The 21,306-nt window shown below is 55.3% G+C and overlaps 2 protein-coding genes across 3 annotated transcripts; one reads left to right on the forward strand and one right to left on the reverse strand.

Moving 5' to 3' along the window:
* The first annotated feature begins 1,425 nt into the window (after positions 1-1,425).
* LOC125684874 (PHD finger protein 7-like) lies at positions 1,426-5,137 on the forward strand. 2 transcript variants are annotated; one of them, XM_048927422.1, is made up of 9 exons: positions 1,439-1,528; positions 1,712-1,803; positions 1,900-2,010; positions 2,249-2,373; positions 2,524-2,686; positions 2,778-2,884; positions 3,103-3,216; positions 3,367-3,485; positions 3,657-5,135. In XM_048927422.1, exons 1-9 carry the CDS (start codon positions 1,486-1,488, stop codon positions 4,274-4,276), a joined length of 1,494 nt encoding a protein of 497 aa, XP_048783379.1. In that variant the 5' UTR covers positions 1,439-1,485; the 3' UTR covers positions 4,277-5,135. The 2 variants fall into 2 exon arrangements, with proteins under 2 accessions (XP_048783378.1, XP_048783379.1); XM_048927421.1 differs by having other exon boundaries at positions 1,426-1,803; positions 3,657-5,137.
* Positions 5,138-11,927: 6,790 nt separating this feature from the next.
* On the reverse strand, positions 11,928-21,299 carry LOC125684799 (PHD finger protein 7-like). The gene is made up of 11 exons (XM_048927239.1): positions 15,243-21,299; positions 14,968-15,059; positions 14,761-14,871; positions 14,398-14,522; positions 14,085-14,247; positions 13,887-13,993; positions 13,555-13,668; positions 13,286-13,404; positions 12,747-13,114; positions 12,117-12,373; positions 11,928-12,006 (listed from the first exon to the last, which is right to left on the reverse strand). Exons 1-11 carry the CDS (start codon positions 15,430-15,432, stop codon positions 11,928-11,930), a joined length of 1,725 nt encoding a protein of 574 aa, XP_048783196.1. The 5' UTR covers positions 15,433-21,299.
* Between the last annotated feature and the right edge of the window lie 7 nt (positions 21,300-21,306).

Genomic DNA, 21,306 nt, shown 5'->3' on the forward strand with positions numbered 1-21,306 from the left:
TGGGATTAAATCCAGCAAAGGCGGTCGAGGAGAACAACAAGGGCTTTTGTGAGAATGTTGGTAGTAAAACTAAGACTGGAACACATGCGGGTCTGCCACTGAATGCCTTGGTAACAAGGGACAAAGAGAAGGCAGAGGTACTGAATGCCTTCTTTGCTTCCATCTTTACTACTAAGATTGCCCCTCCTAAATCCCAGGCCCTGGCGGTAAGAGAGAGAGTCTGGGGAATTAAAGACTTCCTCCTGCTTGAGGAGGATCTGAACAGGAAGCGTGCAGGCAAAATCAGTGCTCGCAAATTCATGGGCCCTGTGGGGATGCACCCACGTGTGCTGAGAGAGCTGGTGGAGGTAATTGCTGAACTGCTCTCTATGATCTTGGAGAGGCCTTGGAGAACAGGAGAGCTGCCTGGATGCTGGAGGACAGCCAGCTTCGCACCAGTCATCGCACCGATGAGTGGGCAGTGAGATGGACTGGGAACTGGCTTGACGACCAAGAGATGATGGAGGGGCCTGGAGCATCTTCCTCACGAGAAAAGGCTGAGAGACCTAGGACTCTTCAGTCTGGAGAAGAAACGCATGAGCGGGGGATCTCATAACAGTTTGGCCCACTGCGACGGGCCCTGCGTCTGCTCCAAGCCATGAGACAGGCCCTGCGCCAGCACCCGACTTCGTGACAGCCCACGTGGTTCAACCAGAGAACCCAACTGTGCCAGTATCCATAGCCCTTATTAAAAAGAGCAAAATGAGGCCGTGAAAATCAGCTCCTTTAATAAGAAAGGAAATACGTTCTAAGAGGGGGGTAGAAGAAGAGGATGAGAATGAAGCCAGGCCATGACAAGAACGGCAGGAGGAAGAGGCCGAACTCATAAAGGAGACGAGAACCATTTGACTCCTGAGCACGAGTGAGCTGACAGATATGTGAAAAGACTTCAGCTGTCATGCAGGGGAGCACTCTGACACTGGGAGAACGGGGCCGCAAGCCTGGACTAGGCGGGCAGCAAAGGCAGGCATCTGGGATCCCTTTCACGGGCAGGGTGCATTGGCAAAGCCCTTGGAAATGAGGCACGAGCCTTCCCCTCGTGGAGGTGACTCTCCGTAAGGGCCGAGAGGGAAAGGAGTCCCTTCAAAGAAGATCTGGTATGTTACCCAGGCAAGCGGTGCACCGTGGGGAAAGGTGTGCCTGAGGGCACCAGCTCTTCTGGAGGTGATGCGTAATGCTGAAAAAAGAGGGGAGATACAGACTGGCTGTTGGCCGGCAATTGCTGATTCTGAGGGCCCAGGGCTGCCGCCATCTTGCTTGGGAGCCTGGGACGCATTCCGCCCCGAGGGGGTAACCGTGATGTCACAGTGGTGGCAGGGAGCGGCCATTGTGACCCATGGGGCTGGGAGCAGAGCAAAGGCTGCCGGGCTCAGAGCGTGGTCAGTGCGGCCTGGTGAGGTGCAGAGAGAGCAGGGACTCTTCAAGTGCTCACCGTTGACGCGCAACATGTCCAGTAGGAAGCGGAAGGCCCCCGACTCCGGGGAGCAAGGTGAGAGCAAAGCATCCCTGCGTGCAGCTCCCCGCCGCCGGGCAGAGGGGTGCTGGGGGTCTGCCAGCGGCAGAGAGGGAAGGAAGGGGCAGGAGCAAGGAGCACGGCCCTGGGGACCGCCCTCAGGGACAACTGGCCCCGCAAGGTGCTCACTGCTGCCCGCCTTTGCTCTCTCCTCTCCAGTGTGCATGCTGTGTCGCCGGGCGGATGTCGACCCGAACATCTGCGGGCGCACCTTTGCCGAGAGCGACCTTTGCGTGCATGAGTTCTGCTTGGTGAGTTCCAACCCTCAAGGGCTCCTGCCAGCTTCCTGCCAGGGATGCTCCCTTCCTGTCTGTCCTAACGAGATCCTGCTCTGCTCTTTCCCACAGCTTTTTTCTTTGAAGAAAAACACATTCTTTGAAGAAAGCGACCCCTGGGAGGAAACGCTGCGCCTCCCCGTTGGGACCATCAGATGCAGAATCAAGCAGGCGGACCAGAAGGTGAGCTTTGTGCCAGGAGAGGCTCACGCCAGCTTAGTCTGCACCCAGAGAAAGCAATGGCAGCCCTTCCAGCGGGCTCCAGGGCAAAGTCCTGCCATAGCAGACGAGCCTTCTCCGCCAGGCGGCTCTGCAGAGTGGAGCCCAGCAGCTTCCGCAGCCTGTGCCCTGCCCAGAGGTGTGGGGCCGGCCGTGGAGGCCCTGAGCCTGCTGCTGATCGGGGCTGCCTTGTTCCTTTCAGCAATGCTTTGTTTGTGGCGAGAGAGGAGCCGCCATCAGCTGCGCAGAGAGAGGCTGTGCACGCAGCTTCCACCTGCCCTGCGCCGCGGACGGTGAATGCGTCACCCAGTTCTTTGGGCAGCACAGGTAAGGGCTGTCAGCAGCAGCCAAGCCAGGGAGGAACCCACAGCGACAGCTCCCAGCAGCCTGCCAGAGATGGGGCCTGGGGCTCCTGCCTGCTGCTCTGCCCTCCTGGCAGTGCTTCTCACTGTGCCCATCACTTGCATCGTCCCCCAGGTCCTTCTGCTGCGAGCACCGCCCGCGACAGGCAGCGGAGGCAGCTCCACCCCAAGGCACTGACTGCGTCATCTGCCTGGAGCCCCTGGAGGACAGCACGTCCTACCAGACCCTGTGGTGCCCAGCGTGCAAGCACACCTGGTTCCACCGCCGCTGCGTCCAGGTAGAAGCCCTCCCCTCACCCTGCGGCCACGGCCCGCGCTCAGCAGCACCGAGCCCCGCTCACGCTCACGCTGCTTCTGCTTCTCCGGCAGGGGCAGGCCACGAACGCCGGCACCATGTGCTTCCAGTGCCCCATTTGTCGAGACACGGAGCAATTCCGGGCAGAAATGTCCACTCTGGGGATCCAAGTCCCAGTCAGGTTGGTGTCCTTCTCCCCAGCGCTGCAGATGGGAAGGCGCGAGCGCTGGGCCTGCCCAGGGACTGTCCCGGCAGGCCTGGCCCTTTGCTGTCTCACCAGCACAGGCCTCAGCTTCACGGAGAAGCTGGAAATGGGGTTGCCTTGGATGAACGGGGATACCCCGGATCACACATGGCAGGGAACCGGGAACTCATCGCATTCCCTCCCTTCTCTTGTAGGAGACCGTCTTGGTGGGATGACAACACCTACCCATCACTTCTGCGGAGGCACAGGCGCTGCGATGTCAGCAAGTGCCTTTACCCAGGAGGCAGGGAGCAGGCAGAGGTGAATGGGTGAGTTACCTCAGCAGCCCTCTGGGCTTCTGCAGGGGATCTCCCCCTCAACACCGGATGGGGAACCAGGGCTGAGCACCGCAGATGTGCCGGCCGCTGCCTGGCTTGGCTCACTTTGTCCTCACAGCCACAACCCGTTTGCTTCCCCAGGCCCTGGCAGCTGCTGCTCTGCAGCTCCTGTGCTGCAGAAGGGACCCACCGACGATGCTCCTACCTGAGCAACAGAGTTGGCAGCTGGGAGTGTGACAGCTGTGCTGGCATAGGCACCGGTAAGATGCAAACAGCTGTGGCTCCCTAGGCGGGGGCCGGGCAACGCCTGGCAGTGGGTGCTGCTCAGGGCGGCCCTGCCAGGCTCTCTCTGCCCCAGGAAGGAGGGCAGCCCGTTGCGACTCAAGGCTGCAGCTTCATCCCAATGATCACCTTCCTGCTTTCCTTTACAGCCTCCAGCAGCAACACGGAGCGCGCCGGACCCAGCACCAACACGGAGCGCGCCGGCCCCAGCACTTCCAGCCAAGGGGCTCCGGAGCCTCCCCGTGGCTCCCAGGGACCGGAGAACATCAGCTCCGGCTCCAGCAGCCAGGCAGCATCGGGCCCCTCACACCGGTCCCAGCTGCCTGAGAACAGCCGCCTGCCCAGTGAGCCTGGGACACGGCAGAGGGCAATCGGCCCACGCCTCCCTGAGGATCAGGAGGCATCTCTGCAGCGCCGAGGACGCCGCGGGAGCGGCCGTGCAACAGCCCCGCGCACCAGCAGCAGCTCCCGCAGGTCCACCCCACGGAGGGCACCGCGGCCCTCCAGCGACTCCCCGGTGGCTGCACCCAGAAGGAGCCCCAGGCAGCAGGGGACGGGCCGGGCACGAAGCCGCTCCCCGCTTCAAGATCGGGCCTCACGTTCCCAGAGCCGGCCCAGAAGAAGCCGTGGCAGCAGACAAACACCACGCCGAGCTGCACAGAGCAGCACCCTCTGCTCAGCCGCCCCAGTGACATCGAGGCCCTCGAGGGGTTCCCCGCTGCCTGGACACAGAAGACCCTCCAGGCAGCAAGGGAGGGCCCACACATGAAGCCCTTCCGCAGCGGGATGTCAGGCTGCGACTTCCCACACAGACCCCAGCACGCCGCAGCAGCCAAACCCAACAGCAGCGGCCAGCCTGGGCACAAAGCTGCTCCCAGGTCCATCTGCAGAACCACATCCCCACAGCCAGACCTCAGTCTGCACAGGAGCAGCCGGGTGCCAATGACACCTGCTCAACTTGGTCAACATCAGCCAAGACGACAAATCCCACGCTCATTTACATCAGCTTGCTCAACTTGGTCAACATCAGCCAAGACAATAAATCCCACCCCCACCCCCATCAGCTTCATTCTTCTCGTCTTTTCCTGGGGTGGGCAGAGTTCAGACCTCGACCACAGGGTTGCCTTCTCCCCAGCAGAATGGCTCAGGTTGGAGGGGCCCTTAAATATCATCCGGCTCTAACCCCCTTGCCGTGAGCAGGTTCATGCACCACCAGATCAGGATGCCCAGGATCCCATCCACCCTGGCCTCAAAGGACTCCAGCAACGGGGTGTCCTGAACCCCTCAGGGAGGAACCTCGCTGTTCCAGTGCCTCGCCACTCCCTGAGGAAACAGTTTCTTTCTAACACCTCATCTCTCTCTATCCTCTTTTAGTTTCATGCCATTCCCCCTTGTCCTGTCACTATCAGAATGCATGAAAAAGTCAGTCCTCCTCCAGCTTGGCAGGACCCTTAAAAGTACGAGAAGGCTGTGGGCACAGAGGTCTCCTCAGAGCCTTCTGTTCTGAAAGCAAAGTGAACCCCACTCCCTCAACCTGCCTTCTGAGGTGCGGTGCTCCAGGCCTTGTCTCCTCTTTGCGGCCCTCCTCCGGACCCCCCCTCCCACCGCTCCACACCCCTCCTGTGCTTGGCACCCCAGGCTTGGGCGCAGTACTCCAGATGGATGCCCTCGCAAGGGCACAGCAGAGACGGACAATCACCGCCCTGCCCTGCTGGACACCTTCCTCAGGCCTTCCGGGCTGCAGGCACGTGCTGCTGGCTCATCTCCGGCTTTTTGGCCATTACGACCCCCAGGTCCTTCTCCACAGGGCTTCTCTCGCTGTCTTCTCCTCCCAGTCTCCACCCGTATCTGCGACTGCCTCAACCCAATCGCAACACCTTGCACTGGGCCTTGTTAAACCTCACGAGATGCTCACGTGCCCTGTATTCCAGCCTGGGTCCAGGTCCCTCTGGATAGCGTCTCTGCCTTCTGCTGTGCCAAGCGCACCATCAGCTCGGTGCCGTCAGCTGGGGGTGCACTCAATCCCACCGTCTGTGTCCTTGATAAAAATGCTCACGAGCATCAGTCCCCAGACGGACCCCTGGGTGCCCGGCCTCCACCTGGACACAGAGCCGCTGGCAGCAATCCTCAGGCACAACATCCCGATGCCTGCCTTTGCTGCCCGCCTAGTCCAGGCTAGCGGCCCCGTTCTCCCAGTGTCAGAGTGCTCCCCTGCATGACAGCTGAAGTCTTTTCACATATCTGTCAGCTCACTCGTGCTCAGGAGTCAAATGGTTCTCGTCTCCTTTTTGAGTTCGGCCTCTTCCTCCTGCCGTTCTTGTCATGGCCTGGCTTCATTCTCATCCTCTTCTTCTACCTCCCTCTTAGAACGTATTTCCTTTCTTACTAAAGGAGCTGATTTTCACGGCCTCATTTTGCTCTTTTTAATAAGGGCTATGGATACTGGCACAGTTGGGTTCTCTGGTTGAACCACGTGGGCTGTCACGAAGTCGGGTGCTGGCGCAGGGCCTGTCTCATGGCTTGGAGCAGACGCAGGGCCCGTCGCAGTGGGCCAAACTGTTATGAGATCCCCCGCTCATGCGTTTCTTCTCCAGACTGAAGAGTCCTAGGTCTCTCAGCCTTTTCTCGTGAGGAAGATGCTCCAGGCCCCTCCATCATCTCTTGGTCGTCAAGCCAGTTCCCAGTCCATCTCACTGCCCACTCATCGGTGCGATGACTGGTGCGAAGCTGGCTGTCCTCCAGCATCCAGGCAGCTCTCCTGTTCTCCAAGGCCTCTCCAAGATCATAGAGAGCAGTTCAGCAATTACCTCCACCAGCTCTCTCAGCACACGTGGGTGCATCCCCACAGGGCCCATGAATTTGCGAGCACTGATTTTGCCTGCACGCTTCCTGTTCAGATCCTCCTCAAGCAGGAGGAAGTCTTTAATTCCCCAGACTCTCTCTCTTACCGCCAGGGCCTGGGATTTAGGAGGGGCAATCTTAGTAGTAAAGATGGAAGCAAAGAAGGCATTCAGTACCTCTGCCTTCTCTTTGTCCCTTGTTACCAAGGCATTCAGTGGCAGACCCGCATGTGTTCCAGTCTTAGTTTTACTACCAACATTCTCACAAAAGCCCTTGTTGTTCTCCTCGACCGCCTTTGCTGGATTTAATCCCAAGGGTGCCTTAGCCTTCCTCATTGCATCCTTGCAGGCCCTGACAACGCTCATACATTCTTTCCAAGTAGAAATGCCCTTCTTCCACGTGCTGTGTACGCTCCTCTTCCCTTTGAGTCCATCCATGAGCCCCTTGCTTATCCAGCAGTTCTCCTGCCACTTTTCCCTGCTTTCTTGCTCTCAGGGATGCATCCATCTTGAGCTTGGAGGAAGCGGTGTTTAAGTGTCAAGCAGCTCTCTCGGGCCTACTTGCCAAAGCTCCCGTCCATGGGATACCTCCAAGCAGGCCCACTGAGGAGGTCCTGCTCTCCCAAAGTCCGGGGTGACGGTCCTACTGTGGAGTCGGCAATGCATTTTATGCCATAGGATGGGCCCTTCCAATTGGCTCAGGAGCAGTTTCCAGATGGCGTGGAGTGTGCCTGGTGCCATGTACCGTGTGCATGCCATACCAGTCATGCTTCTCCCATTGCGTGGTGGTTGTGTGGGGGGCTGGGGATCGAACCGAGACCGCCTTAAGCAAGACAACAAACTCCGGACTTCTCCATTGTGCTCACGCACAACATGTTTGTTCTGCACCTTTCGCAGGAGCATAGCAGCACAGTTTTTGTTCTGAGGCATTCACGAGTTTGTTACCATTTTGTTTTGCACAGTTTGCACAGAAATTTCTGCGCATTTGGACTGTGTGCTGTATGTGCAACTGTATCTGATTTCCTCTTAGAGTGACTTCTACTTCAAAAATCATTAGGAAATTTCACCTTTTGAGAAAGACTTTTTGGGTGATAGCTTCTAGAATTGTCCCGGGACTGGATGGTACACCAAGTAGTTGATAATTTCCAGGCTCATCCTAACCCTTCTCTTCCCCTGATGAATAGAGGTTTGGTGTCTTTCTGGTCAGCTGGCATGAACCCCACTGCACATCCACTCTTGAAGAAGGGAGTGAAACAATCTCAACACTTCTGTCTATTTGAAGACCTGGGGATGCTGTTCCTCTCCACGTTCTGTTCTTTGTGCAAACATCACCCGAGCTCTTCTTTCACCCTTCTCCATCTCCAGCCCCTTGCTGCTTTTCAACACTTTTCACTGGGCTTGGGCACCGTTGCGCTTCAGGTGAGCTTGTGGCGGAGCCCATCAGTGAAATGATTTGGAAAAACGATCAAGCACGTCCCAGTCTGCATGAGCTTCATGAGGCATTTATGGACTGTGGACATTTATAAAGGTGAAACCTATGTGAATACGCAGCTGGTGAAAAGAAGTTCTGTTATGATTGGTGAAGGATCAGACGCTCTGTATGCATGTATACGCACATATTTATGTCTCACTCTCAATACTCTGTAGGCGTGTGAAGGAAGCGACGTGTTTCTTTGTGGCTCAGACTGTGACAATGCCATACAGAACTGTAACACTGTGAATTCTCGCCCTCTTTCTGTCTGGTTCACAGGTGGACCCGTGGACAGGCTAACCGGAGACAGGAGACACGGCTGTGACAGCCTTGTGAAGGCATCAGAGCAAACACTGTACTGTCACACGCTTGTGAAAGGTGCACAACAAACACAGGTTGTACGAAGTACAGCGGAGAAGCCAGGAGTCAGTCGCCCGGCTGAAGGCGGTCTCGGGTCCCCCCCACAACCACGGCCCTCCACAACCACCGTGCACACGGAGCAGCGTGGGGTTACGGCACACGCACGGTGTGCGGCACCGCGCAGCAGCTCCTGGCCCGACCGAAGCCAAAGAAGGGCAGATTCGGGCCGTGGCACAGAACCGCTCCCAGTCCACATCCGGCAGAACAACCCCCTTCTCCAGCTACGGGCTCGGCTCCGTGCCAGGGATGTGGCCACGCTTTTCTCCATCCTTCTGCCTTCCGGGCATCGTCACCTTTGGTCGAGCCTTTTGTGCGCTCAGCAATGACAAATGCCAACCACTTTGGCAGAGCTCAGAGCTAGCCGAGCCTGAATGCAGTTGGAATGGACGCATTTACCCGAGCAGAGCCAAGCCCCAGGCTCGCTCCGCTCCCATCGCCGGTACCCACGCCCCACGCCGCTCTTTTCTCGGTCTCTGCTGCCACCGCTTGACCGGAGCGCAGAATTGCAGTCGGGACCGCCGCGGCGGCGGTTTTAGGGGCAGCGGGGGGTCAGACGAGCTCTGGGCGCTCTGGGCCCCCCGGGGCCCGCACGGTCCCGCAGAGCACCACAGAGCCGTCCCGGAGCGGCACGACGCGTCGCTCTGCTCTCTCCGCTCCGTACCGCCCGTCCCTGCGGTAATACGAAGCGATCCTCCAGACACTGACGCCTCCGGAAACCCGGAAGTGGTGCCTCTTTGCTCTGACTGCTCTGTGCCTCCAGCCCTCCAACTCGATGGTAGCGGGTCCTCCTGCTGGTGCTGCGCATGTGCCGAGAAGAGCGGAAGCGGCGGCTCGTTGGTGTAAGGGCGCTGCGCTGGCGGCGCGGCGGGCTGGTGGTGCTTGGAGCTGGCGGCGGTGCTGGGCGTGCGGCGTGCAGTCGGTCAGCGAGGTCATAATAAATAGTAAATCAAGGAAGAAAAACATCGAGTTATCTGTCTATCTACATCTCATCTCATTTTCTGCTCCAAAACTGACCAAAGTGTCAGTGTGGTTTCCAGCTCCGAGAGGGAAATGGCTGCAAGCTCCAAGAGGGGAGGTTTAGGTTGGCTATAGGGACGAAATCTTCTGCAGAGAGGTGGTGAGGCACTGGCACAGGTCGCACAGAGGTGCGCTGGGTGCTCCGTCCCTGGAGACCTGACCCAGCTGCGGTGTCCCTGTGCGCTGCAGGGGGGTTGGTCCGGATGGCCCTCAGAGGACCCTTCCAACCCTGAGGAGTTTGTGGGTCTCTGTCCCAGGATCAGAGTTGATGGATGGTGGAGGAGAAGGCATTTCTGCAGCTTTTAATCCGTAGCACTGGAAACACAAATCAGGATGTTTGAATATTTTTTTCCAAACCTCTCACGATGTGAGCCCTGAAGTGAGCTCATCCTGCAGGGTGAAAAGTTCAGTTCAAAGTATTTTAATATAGCTATGCTCTTTTCTTTTTTTTTTCTTTTTCTGCCCCAGTATGATGCTCTACTTCTGTCAGTGGAAACTGTCCAGATGATGCTCTGTGCCCCAGCAGGTGCTCTACTCCTGCAGGATTACAAACGGAAAAGGGGCTGTGCTCCAGGCTGGGCTGCGTGCTTGAAACTCCACCCCAAAAAAAGCTGATTGCCTCCATGAATCTTCATGCTTTCTGTCTCACAGGGTGTCTTTGGGTAATTTGTGTGAGCTGTTGTAAAAGCTAGGTTTGCTCTTTCTTGGTGAATGCTGAATCCTAAAGTAGTATTTTGCAAGAGAGTTGGGCACCGTATTGCTTTACTTTGTGTGTTGGAGCTCTCTCTGGGACCCAGAGCAGGTGTACCCAATGCGCAGCTCCGCACAGCCAGCAGTGCAGCCCAGCCCCGGCCCCACGCAGTGCTCTGAACAGCAAAGAATGTGCAGCCATGCTTTCTCTTTTGATAAAGGAATTTGGAAACCGGTTTCAATTTTGCCAAAAAATCATCCCTTTATGTGGGTGACCCCATTTTAAGTTGATACAAATGCATTACCTGCCAGTTTTCAATTGGAATGCCTGGAGTTCCAACCAGATATTCGACTCCAAAATCTAACCATGTCTCCTGACTGGACTTCTGTCAGACCTCTTTTAACAGACAGAAATATCCCTCGCTTTGCAGTCAAGCCTTATTCACGTCATCGCGTTTTGGCAGTCAGCACGCTTGTGAACAATTGCATGGCAAGAGTAAAATTTCATCAGAAATCTGACAAACGCATTAAGACCTCACGAAAAATTGCAACCATTGACATCAAACGAGGCATTGACGCACTACCTTCACGAAAAAAGAAGTCAGATATCCCACCAGTTTTACGCTTTGTTTCTCTCCTTTTTTTTCCCCCCAACGCTTTAAAAAATACTACAAATGGAAATGGTTTGCTGCTAATGAATGAACGATACAGAACAGTGGCAACCCCAAGCCATGAAACACCCCCAGAATTGGGCTGCCCTGCCAGCAGAGCCTTGATCCATCCTGACTTGAGACCTCGTGCCTCAGTGGGGCTGGGCCAGAAGCCAGCTGGGCCTGAAGGCCGCTGTGCCTCATCTGTGGGCCTGGGAACATGGCGGGGTGGATCCTCCTGGAGGAGATGTGAAGGCACACGCGAGATGGGGAGGCGACCTAAGACAGCCAGCACGGCTTCAGCAAGGGCGGCTGTGCCTGAGCCATCTGGAGGCCTTTGGTGATGGAGTGATGGCTGTGATGGACAAAGGAAGGGCGACTGATGTCTTCGTCCCACAGCACCTCCTAATGTCTGAAGTGGAGAGATGTGCATTTGAGTGTTGAACAGACAGGTGGATGCAGGTTGTTTGGATGTTGTGCCCGAGGATTGCTGCCAGCGGCTCTGTGTCCAGGTGGAGGCCGGGCACCCAGGGGTCCGTCTGGGGACTGATGCTCGTGAGCATTTTTATCAAGGACACAGACGGTGGGATTGAGTGCACCCCCAGCTGACGGCACCGAGCTGATGGTGCGCTTGGCACAGCAGAAGGCAGAGACGCTATCCAGAGGGACCTGGACCCAGGCTGGAATACAGGGCACGTGAGCATCTCGTGAGGTTTAACAAGGCCCAGTGCAAGGTGTTGCGATTGGGTTGAGGCAGTCGCAGATACGGGTGGAGACTGGGAGGAGAAGACAGCGAGAGAAGCCCTGTGGAGAAGGACCTGGGGGTCGTAATGGCCAAAAAGCCGGAGATGAGCCAGCAGCGCGTGCCTGCAGCCCGGAAGGCCTGAGGAAGGTGTCCAGCAGGGCAGGGCGGTGATTGTCCGTCTCTGCTGTGCCCTTGCGAGGGCATCCATCTGGAGTACTGCGCCCAAGCCTGGGGTGCCAAGCACAGGAGGGGTGTGGAGCGGTGGGAGGGGGGGTCCGGAGGAGGGCCGCAAAGAGGAGACAAGGCCTGGAGCACCGCACCTCAGAAGGCAGGTTGAGGGAGTGGGGTTCACTTTGCTTTCAGAACAGAAGGCTCTGAGGAGACCTCTGTGCCCACAGCCTTCTCGTACTTTTAAGGGTCCTGCCAAGCTGGAGGAGGACTGACTTTTTCATGCATTCTGATAGTGACAGGACAAGGGGGAATGGCATGAAACTAAAAGAGGATAGAGAGAGATGAGGTGTTAGAAAGAAACTGTTTCCTCAGGGAGTGGCGAGGCACTGGAACAGCGAGGTTCCTCCCTGAGGGGTTCAGGACACCCCGTTGCTGGAGTCCTTTGAGGCCAGGGTGGATGGGATCCTGGGCATCCTGATCTGGTGGTGCATGAACCTGCTCACGGCAAGGGGGTTAGAGCCGGATGATATTTAAGGGCCCCTCCAACCTGAGCCATTCTGCTGGGGAGAAGGCAACCCTGTGGTCGAGGTCTGAACTCTGCCCACCCCAGGAAAAGACGAGAAGAATGAAGCTGATGGGGGTGGGGGTGGGATTTATTGTCTTGGCTGATGTTGACCAAGTTGAGCAAGCTGATGTAAATGAGCGTGGATTTGTCGTCTTGGCTGATGTTGACCAAGTTGAGCAAGCTGATGTAAATGAGCGTGGGATTTGTCGTCTTGGCTGATGTTGACCAAGTTGAGCAGGTGTCATTGGCACCCGGCTGCTCCTGTGCAGACTGAGGTCTGGCTGTGGGGATGTGGTTCTGCAGATGGACCTGGGAGCAGCTTTGTGCCCAGGCTGGCCGCTGCTGTTGGGTTTGGCTGCTGCGGCGTGCTGGGGTCTGTGTGGGAAGTCGCAGCCTGACATCCCGCTGCGGAAGGGCTTCATGTGTGGGCCCTCCCTTGCTGCCTGGAGGGTCTTCTGTGTCCAGGCAGCGGGGAACCCCTCGAGGGCCTCGATGTCACTGGGGCGGCTGAGCAGAGGGTGCTGCTCTGTGCAGCTCGGCGTGGTGTTTGTCTGCTGCCACGGCTTCTTCTGGGCCGGCTCTGGGAACGTGAGGCCCGATCTTGAAGCGGGGAGCGGCTTCGTGCCCGGCCCGTCCCCTGCTGCCTGGGGCTCCTTCTGGGTGCAGCCACCGGGGAGTCGCTGGAGGGCCGCGGTGCCCTCCGTGGGGTGGACCTGCGGGAGCTGCTGCTGGTGCGCGGGGCTGTTGCACGGCCGCTCCCGCGGCGTCCTCGGCGCCGCAGAGATGCCTCCTGATCCTCAGGGAGGCGTGGGCCGATTGCCCTCTGCCGTGTCCCAGGCTCACTGGGCAGGCGGCTGTTCTCAGGCAGCTGGGACCGGTGTGAGGGGCCCGATGCTGCCTGGCTGCTGGAGCCGGAGCTGATGTTCTCCGGTCCCTGGGAGCCACGGGGAGGCTCCGGAGCCCCTTGGCTGGAAGTGCTGGGGCCGGCGCGCTCCGTGTTGGTGCTGGGTCCGGCGCGCTCCGTGTTGCTGCTGGAGGCTGTAAAGGAAAGCAGGAAGGTGATCATTGGGATGAAGCTGCAGCCTTGAGTCGCAACGGGCTGCCCTCCTTCCTGGGGCAGAGAGAGCCTGGCAGGGCCGCCCTGAGCAGCACCCACTGCCAGGCGTTGCCCGGCCCCCGCCTAGGGAGCCACAGCTGTTTGCATCTTACCGGTGCCTATGCCAGCACAGCTGTCACACTCCCAGCTGCCAACTCTGTTGCTCAGGTAGGAGCATCGTCGGTGGGTCCCTTCTGCAGCACAGGAGCTGCAGAGCAGCAGCTGCCAGGGCCTGGGGAAGCAAACGGGTTGTGGCTGTGAGGACAAAGTGAGCCAAGCCAGGCAGCGGCCGGCACATCTGCGGTGCTCAGCCCTGGTTCCCCATCCGGTGTTGAGAGGGAGATCCCCTGCAGAAGCCCAGAGGGCTGCTGAGGTAACTCACCCATTCACCTCTGCCTGCTCCCTGCCTCCTGGGTAAAGGCACTTGCTGACATCGCAGCGCCTGTGCCTCCGCAGAAGTGATGGGTAGGTGTTGTCATCCCACCAAGACGGTCTCCTACAAGAGAAGGGAGGGAATGCGATGAGTTCCCGGTTCCCTGCCATGTGTGATCCGGGGTATCCCCGTTCATCCAAGGCAACCCCATTTCCAGCTTCTCCGTGAAGCTGAGGCCTGTGCTGGTGAGACAGCAAAGGGCCAGGCCTGCTGGGACAGTCCCTGGGCAGGCCCAGCGCTCGCGCCTTCCCATCTGCAGCGCTGGGGAGAAGGACACCAACCTGACTGGGACTTGGATCCCCAGAGTGGACATTTCTGCCCGGAATTGCTCCGTGTCTCGACAAATGGGGCACTGGAAGCACATGGTGCCGGCGTTCGTGGCCTGCCCCTGCCGGAGAAGCAGAAGCAGCGTGAGCGTGAGCGGGGCTCGGTGCTGCTGAGCGCGGGCCGTGGCCGCAGGGTGAGGGGAGGGCTTCTACCTGGACGCAGCGGCGGTGGAACCAGGTGTGCTTGCACGCTGGGCACCACAGGGTCTGGTAGGACGTGCTGTCCTCCAGGGGCTCCAGGCAGATGACGCAGTCAGTGCCTTGGGGTGGAGCTGCCTCCGCTGCCTGTCGCGGGCGGTGCTCGCAGCAGAAGGACCTGGGGGACGATGCAAGTGATGGGCACAGTGAGAAGCACTGCCAGGAGGGCAGAGCAGCAGGCAGGAGCCCCAGGCCCCATCTCTGGCAGGCTGCTGGGAGCTGTCGCTGTGGGTTCCTCCCTGGCTTGGCTGCTGCTGACAGCCCTTACCTGTGCTGCCCAAAGAACTGGGTGACGCATTCACCGTCCGCGGCGCAGGGCAGGTGGAAGCTGCGTGCACAGCCTCTCTCTGCGCAGCTGATGGCGGCTCCTCTCTCGCCACAAACAAAGCATTGCTGAAAGGAACAAGGCAGCCCCGATCAGCAGCAGGCTCAGGGCCTCCACGGCCGGCCCCACACCTCTGGGCAGGGCACAGGCTGCGGAAGCTGCTGGGCTCCACTCTGCAGAGCCGCCTGGCGGAGAAGGCTCGTCTGCTATGGCAGGACTTTGCCCTGGAGCCCGCTGGAAGGGCTGCCATTGCTTTCTCTGGGTGCAGACTAAGCTGGCGTGAGCCTCTCCTGGCACAAAGCTCACCTTCTGGTCCGCCTGCTTGATTCTGCATCTGATGGTCCCAACGGGGAGGCGCAGCGTTTCCTCCCAGGGGTCGCTTTCTTCAAAGAATGTGTTTTTCTTCAAAGAAAAAAGCTGTGGGAAAGAGCAGAGCAGGATCTCATTAGGACAGACAGGAAGGGAGCATCCCTGGCAGGAAGCTGGCAGGAGCCCTTGAGGGTTGGAACTCACCAAGCAGAACTCATGCACGCAAAGGTCGCTCTCGGCAAAGGTGCGCCCGCAGATGTTCGGGTCGACATCCGCCCGGCGACACAGCATGCACACTGGAGAGGAGAGAGCAAAGGCGGGCAGCAGTGAGCACCTTGCGGGGCCAGTTGTCCCTGAGGGCGGTCCCCAGGGCCGTGCTCCTTGCTCCTGCCCCTTCCTTCCCTCTCTGCCGCTGGCAGACCCCCAGCACCCCTCTGCCCGGCGGCGGGGAGCTGCACGCAGGGATGCTTTGCTCTCACCTTGCTCCCCGGAGTCGGGGGCCTTCCGCTTCCTACTGGACATGTTGCGCGTCAACGGTGAGCACTTGAAGAGTCCCTGCTCTCTCTGCACCTCACCAGGCCGCACTGACCACGCTCTGAGCCCGGCAGCCTTTGCTCTGCTCCCAGCCCCGTGGGTCACAATGGCCGCTCCCTGCCACCACTGTGACATCACGGTTACCCCCTCGGGGCGGAATGCGTCCCAGGCTCCCTAGCAAGATGGCGGCAGCCCTGGGCCCTCAGAATCAGCAATTGCCGGCCAACAGCCAGTCTGTATCTCCCCTCTTTTTTCAGCATTACGCATCACCTCCAGAAGAGCTGGTGCCCTCAGGCACACCTTTCCCCACGGTGCACCGCTTGCCTGGGTAACATACCAGATCTTCTTTGAAGGGACTCCTTTCCCTCTCGGCCCTTACGGAGAGTCACCTCCACGAGGGGAAGGCTCGTGCCTCATTTCCAAGGGCTTTGCCAATGCACCCTGCCCGTGAAAGGGATCCCAGATGCCTGCCTTTGCTGCCCGCCTAGTCCAGGCTTGCGGCCCCGTTCTCCCAGTGTCAGAGTGCTCCCCTGCATGACAGCTGAAGTCTTTTCACATATCTGTCAGCTCACTCGTGCTCAGGAGTCAAATGGTTCTCATCTCCTTTATGAGTTCGGCCTCTTCCTCCTGCCGTTCTTGTCATGGCCTGGCTTCATTCTCATCCTCTTCTTCTACCCCCCTCTTAGAACGTATTTCCTTTCTTATTAAAGGAGCTGATTTTCACGGCCTCATTTTGCTCTTTTTAATAAGGGCTATGGATACTGGCACAGTTGGGTTCTCTGGTTGAACCACGTGGGCTGTCACGAAGTCGGGTGCTGGCGCAGGGCCTGTCTCATGGCTTGGAGCAGACGCAGGGCCCGTCGCAGTGGGCCAAACTGTTATGAGATCCCCCGCTCATGCATTTCTTCTCCAGACTGAAGAGTCCTAGGTCTCTCAGCCTTTTCTCGTGAGGAAGATGCTCCAGGCCCCTCCATCATCTCTTGGTCGTCAGCCAGTTCCCAGTCCATCTCACTGCCCACTCATCGGTGCGATGACTGGTGCGAAGCTGGCTGTCCTCCAGCATCCAGGCAGCTCTCCTGTTCTCCAAGGCCTCTCCAAGATCATAGAGAGCAGTTCAGCAATTACCTCCACCAGCTCTCTCAGCACACGTGGGTGCATCCCCACAGGGCCCATGAATTTGCGAGCACTGATTTTGCCTGCACACTTCCTGTTCAGATCCTCCTCAAGCAGGAGGAAGTCTTTAATTCCCCAGACTCTCTCTCTTACCGCCAGGGCCTGGGATTTAGGAGGGGCAATCTTAGTAGTAAAGATGGAAGCAAAGAAGGCATTCAGTACCTCTGCCTTCTCTTTGTCCCTTGTTACCACGGCATTCAGTGGCAGACCCGCATGTGTTCCAGTCTTAGTTTTACTACCAACATTCTCACAAAAGCCCTTGTTGTTCTCCTCGACCGCCTTTGCTGGATTTAATCCCAAGGGTGCCTTAGCCTTCCTCATTGCATCCTTGCAGGCCCTGACAGAACAGTGGCAACCCCAAGCCATGAAACACCCCCAGAATTGGGCTGCCCTGCCAGCAGAACCTTTATCCATCCTGATTTGAGACCTCGTGCCTCAGTGGGGCTGGGCCAGAGGCCAGCTGGGCCTGAAGGCCGCTGTGCCTCATCTGTGGGGCATGGGCTTCTCCAGCACATCGTCCTGTTACATCCATCCCATGCCCCTCTGTGTATCTGCTGACACCTGCCTGCTGTGGGGCTGCCCATGGTGGCTGTACAGCAGGTCAGCCAGTGCAGCTGCTGACAGCTCCACCGTGCTCTGCAGCTCACAGTGCTCGTACCCCTCCTTGGGCTGGATCTTCCTGAGGTCCCTCGTGGATTTTGAGAAGATACACATCCCCAGATGCCTGAGGGCGTGCCATAGGAGATTGGACACCATGTAGTCCATACTGCCTCCTGATGCCGTAGTTCACTGAAACACTGCTGCAGGTGGTGCTTGCAGCTGTGAGACGTTCAGAATGTAATTCTTAACAGCAAGAGTTTTTCAGGACTCCCCTCACCTGACTCCATGGGGCCGAGAATCTTCTCATGGTTCCTTCAGAATGTGGGCTGACTACAGTGTTATATTAGAGCTTTATTATTACATATAGTCTTAGGAATAGAGTCAAGAATATGCAGCAGTAGTTGTTTAATCATCAACATGGAATCAATTACTTCCCTCTTTCATTCCTCTTGGTTATCCTAGATGTTTCTGTCACAGCCACTCACACACAGCTGTGGACACCCTCAAGGACTTACAGGGCTTTTGGATTGATATCTGCCACTGCTCATCCCACTTGACGATGTTTGGCAGGACGAAGACAGACCCCAGCATTCTGGTTACAAGTTTCAGAATTACATAAACATTTTAGCAAGTAGAATTGCTTATCATTGCCTACTTTTCTAGCACTTAGCGTCGCTAACTGCTCCACAGAACATCTAGCAATTAGTGTAGCTTTCTTATTATCTAGAATCCTTACTTCACCCCATTTTTCAGTCACTGGGACCCTTGGCAGATCCACTGTTAATCAGTATGAAATGCAGGAATTGTAACGTAGAGTCAGACTCTACCTACAAGATCACAAGTTGGAGGATGCAGTGGAAGAAGTAGTTGCTGGCCACCAAGAAACCATGGGCTTTGCATCAGCTCTGATCTGATCCCCACTTAGGGCATGCCTAAGATGTTACCTGGATGTTGCAGCCAATACTTCAGTTTTGATTTCACTTTCAAATTGCACACTGAAAGATTGCATACCTCTGGTGAGCCAACACCAGAGTGATAATGCTGATGGGAAGAATCCCGCTGGCCACAGAAAAGTGGCTGAAATGGATGTCCTCAAATCTGGGTGAGGTAATGGAGGAGAAGTGGGGTTACATGTGAGTGGCTGCTTCCATGTAAAGCTACATGCTCTGGCATGGAATCAGAGAATGAGAGAACCACCAGGGCATCATCAAACCATCAAAATGCAGAAGCATAGAGTCAAAGAATCAGAGAATCCAGAATCATGCAATCAGCTAATTATATGCTCTAGAATCATAATAATTGAATAAAAGAAGCTCAGAAACAGAGAATTCTCAGAATCAGAGAATTTAGAATCAGAATTATCATAGAATCATTGAATAGCAGAAGCATAGAATCAGTGAATCAGAGAATCATTGTAGAATCATCAAGTCATGGAATCATAGAACAGCTGAGGTTGGAAGAGGCCTGACAGATCATCCAGTCCCAGTTTTCTGCCCTGGCCAGGGACAACTTCCATCAGATCAGGCCATCCAGGGCCTCATCCAGCCTGGCCCTGAACGCTTCCACAGTTGGGGAGACCTGCGCTGAGGTTCACACATGCAACTCTATGAGGTCAGGCTCCCTGGGATTCCTTTTTGCTTGTGTATTTTATATGAACACTTTTTTTTCCTGAGTCATGGAAAAGGAGGTTTTGTGAAGGGCACAGCAGTGTTGGATTTCTTTTGGAAAGGTCTTAAAAATATTTAAAAAGTATTAAAAATATTAAAATCCATCTTCTGAAGAAAACCTCTCAGCACTTGTACCTGGCAGCAGTGCTTTGGTTTTCTACATAACCCATTCCATAAGGAGCGCTGGGTGATGCTCTTCAACACCATTGGTTATGAGCTTGCTCCATGCCAAATTTCCCTCTGTGGGAGTGAGAAAACAAAATAATGCTTGTGCCCACCAACTCCTGTTAGTCTGATTGGTTTCTGCCCAGGACAAAACTATGAGGACTGCAAAGATGTCAGAGGGAAAATTAGAAGGGCAAAGTGCAGCTGGAGTTCCATCTGGCTATGGCTGTTGAAGGCACTTAAAAAATGCTGCTCTAAGTGCAGTAGAAGCTAAGGGAGGATAAAGGAGAATCCCCAGCCTTCATGGGATGGAGGGGTGGAAACACAGGCTGAAGTCCTTAATGCCTTGTGGGCCTATGTCAGATTCTGTGAGGATTCGGTGAGTTTTATGGGAGAGTTGTTTATGGGGTTAATTAAATTAATTAAATTAATTAATTGTTTCTACGTTCTATGATGGTTCTATTATTCCAGACTGGTGATTTTATGATGAGCCGATGCTTCTATGACTGTATGTTCTAGATTCAATGAGTGCAGATTTCATAATATCTCCATGATGATTCAATACTTCTAGATTGTCTGGCTCTGTGTAGATTCCCTGATGATAGGTTCTCTGATCCCATGGTGATTCTGGGCTTCCATGGTTTGATGGTTCTGATTTATCACAAAGAGGACGGATTCCCAGATTTGTATCTGTAAAGCAAGGTATTTTCCAACCCACACCCATGCTTAACATGTGGAATCGTTCCAAGCGGCCGACATGTCCCAAGCAGAATCTATTTCAGAAGGCTGTTTATAAAAGAAACAACCGCAGAAGGCAACAATTCCAAGAAAAACAAACGGGCAGAAATTCAGGTTTAAGCCCCGGCACTTCCTAAAGCAAAATATCACCCAAAACCATGAAGCTAACAGGCAAAAGAGGGTTGTTTTTGTTTTGCTTCGTTTCCCCAAAATACTTGGCTACAATTTTTTCTGAAATTTTACAACATTACCTTTGGGTTTTTCCAATTCTTGGTGCACATTGAAATGAAAGAGCAGAGTAAAAGGACTGTTGCTTTTATGCATGTGTGCCTGTGTGTGTCTTTATACACACATGCAAATCTCTTTTACTGTAGATTATAATTACTATTCTTTATCATATGTAACTGATGTATAGTGCTGTGTAGCTTATAAACAGGAATTTGTACAGCTGAGATTGGCACAGGGTGTGTGATCCTAATGTCATCACCAGACAAATTCTGGTAGATTTTCCTTCCTGTTTTATAACAAAGCCCTACTCCTCCCTCTTTGCAAATGACACCAGTTTGGAGCAGAAGCACCAAGCCTGGGCTTATGACTGGAATCTTGCTCACAGGTTTAGTTTTCAATTGTATTGCTTATTATTTCCTTATGTTACCACACTTTGCTCAGGAATCTTCATTCCTTTCTCACACCCTTATTTTTCTTCCACAATATATTCACAGGTCTAGTTTTCTAACTACGTCTCCAGTACTGCAATTTTATCAGAAATTCTGCTGTGCCCTAGTAACACTACTATTTTCTTCCCTAAACATATTCATTCTTTGATTTGTTCTAACCATATTTTTAATGTTTTTCATTAAATTACTGTGATTTGCTCAGAAATGTTCCTATTCCCTGCTCACAGCCTTATTTTCCTTCCGGAACACATTCACTGGTTACTTCATTTTTAACCATGTCCTCAGTATTTTGCCATAACTGTTTGCAATTTGCTTTTTCTCGTTTCTGCTTGAAAATACATCGAAAATGTCAATAAAACTTGAGTTAACACATTTACCCTGAGGTAGGGAAAGGGGCTCCTAGTCCCCATCCCTCAGCCCCACAGCCTCTAGGGCCCCACTTGCTGTGACCTCACTGTTCCCAGGGCAAAGCCTTTGACACTGTCTCCCACAATATTCTCCTGGAGAAGTTGTCAGCCCACGGCTTGGGCTGGTACACTTTTTGCTGGGTGAAGAACTAGATGGATGGCCAGGCCCAGAGAGTAGTGGTGAATGGAGTTACACCCAGCTGGTGAATGGTCGTGAGTGGTGTTGCACAGGGGTTGGTAATGGGGCCTGTCCTGTTCGGTATCTTTTTAGATGACCTGGACGAGGGGATCGAACGCACTTACTTAAGTCTGCAGATGACACCAAGCTGGTAGGAAGTGTCAATCTGTCTGGGGGTAGGATATTAGCAAAGATTTCTTCTACAAGTGCGGTCATGTGCTGAAACAGGCTGCCCAGGGAGGTGGCTGAGTCACTGTCCCTGGAGGCTTTCAAGAAACATACATATTTGGCACTAAGGGACATGGCCTCCAGCCCATGGAGACCTTATTGCATTGGAGACCTCATAAGCCCAAGGAAATCCAACACCATGGAGATCCCCCTACCTTGAAGACACCAATCTATTG

This window comes from Lagopus muta, chromosome 26 (genome assembly GCF_023343835.1).
Source record: "Lagopus muta isolate bLagMut1 chromosome 26, bLagMut1 primary, whole genome shotgun sequence".
Classification (NCBI taxonomy): Eukaryota; Metazoa; Chordata; class Aves; order Galliformes; family Phasianidae; genus Lagopus; species Lagopus muta.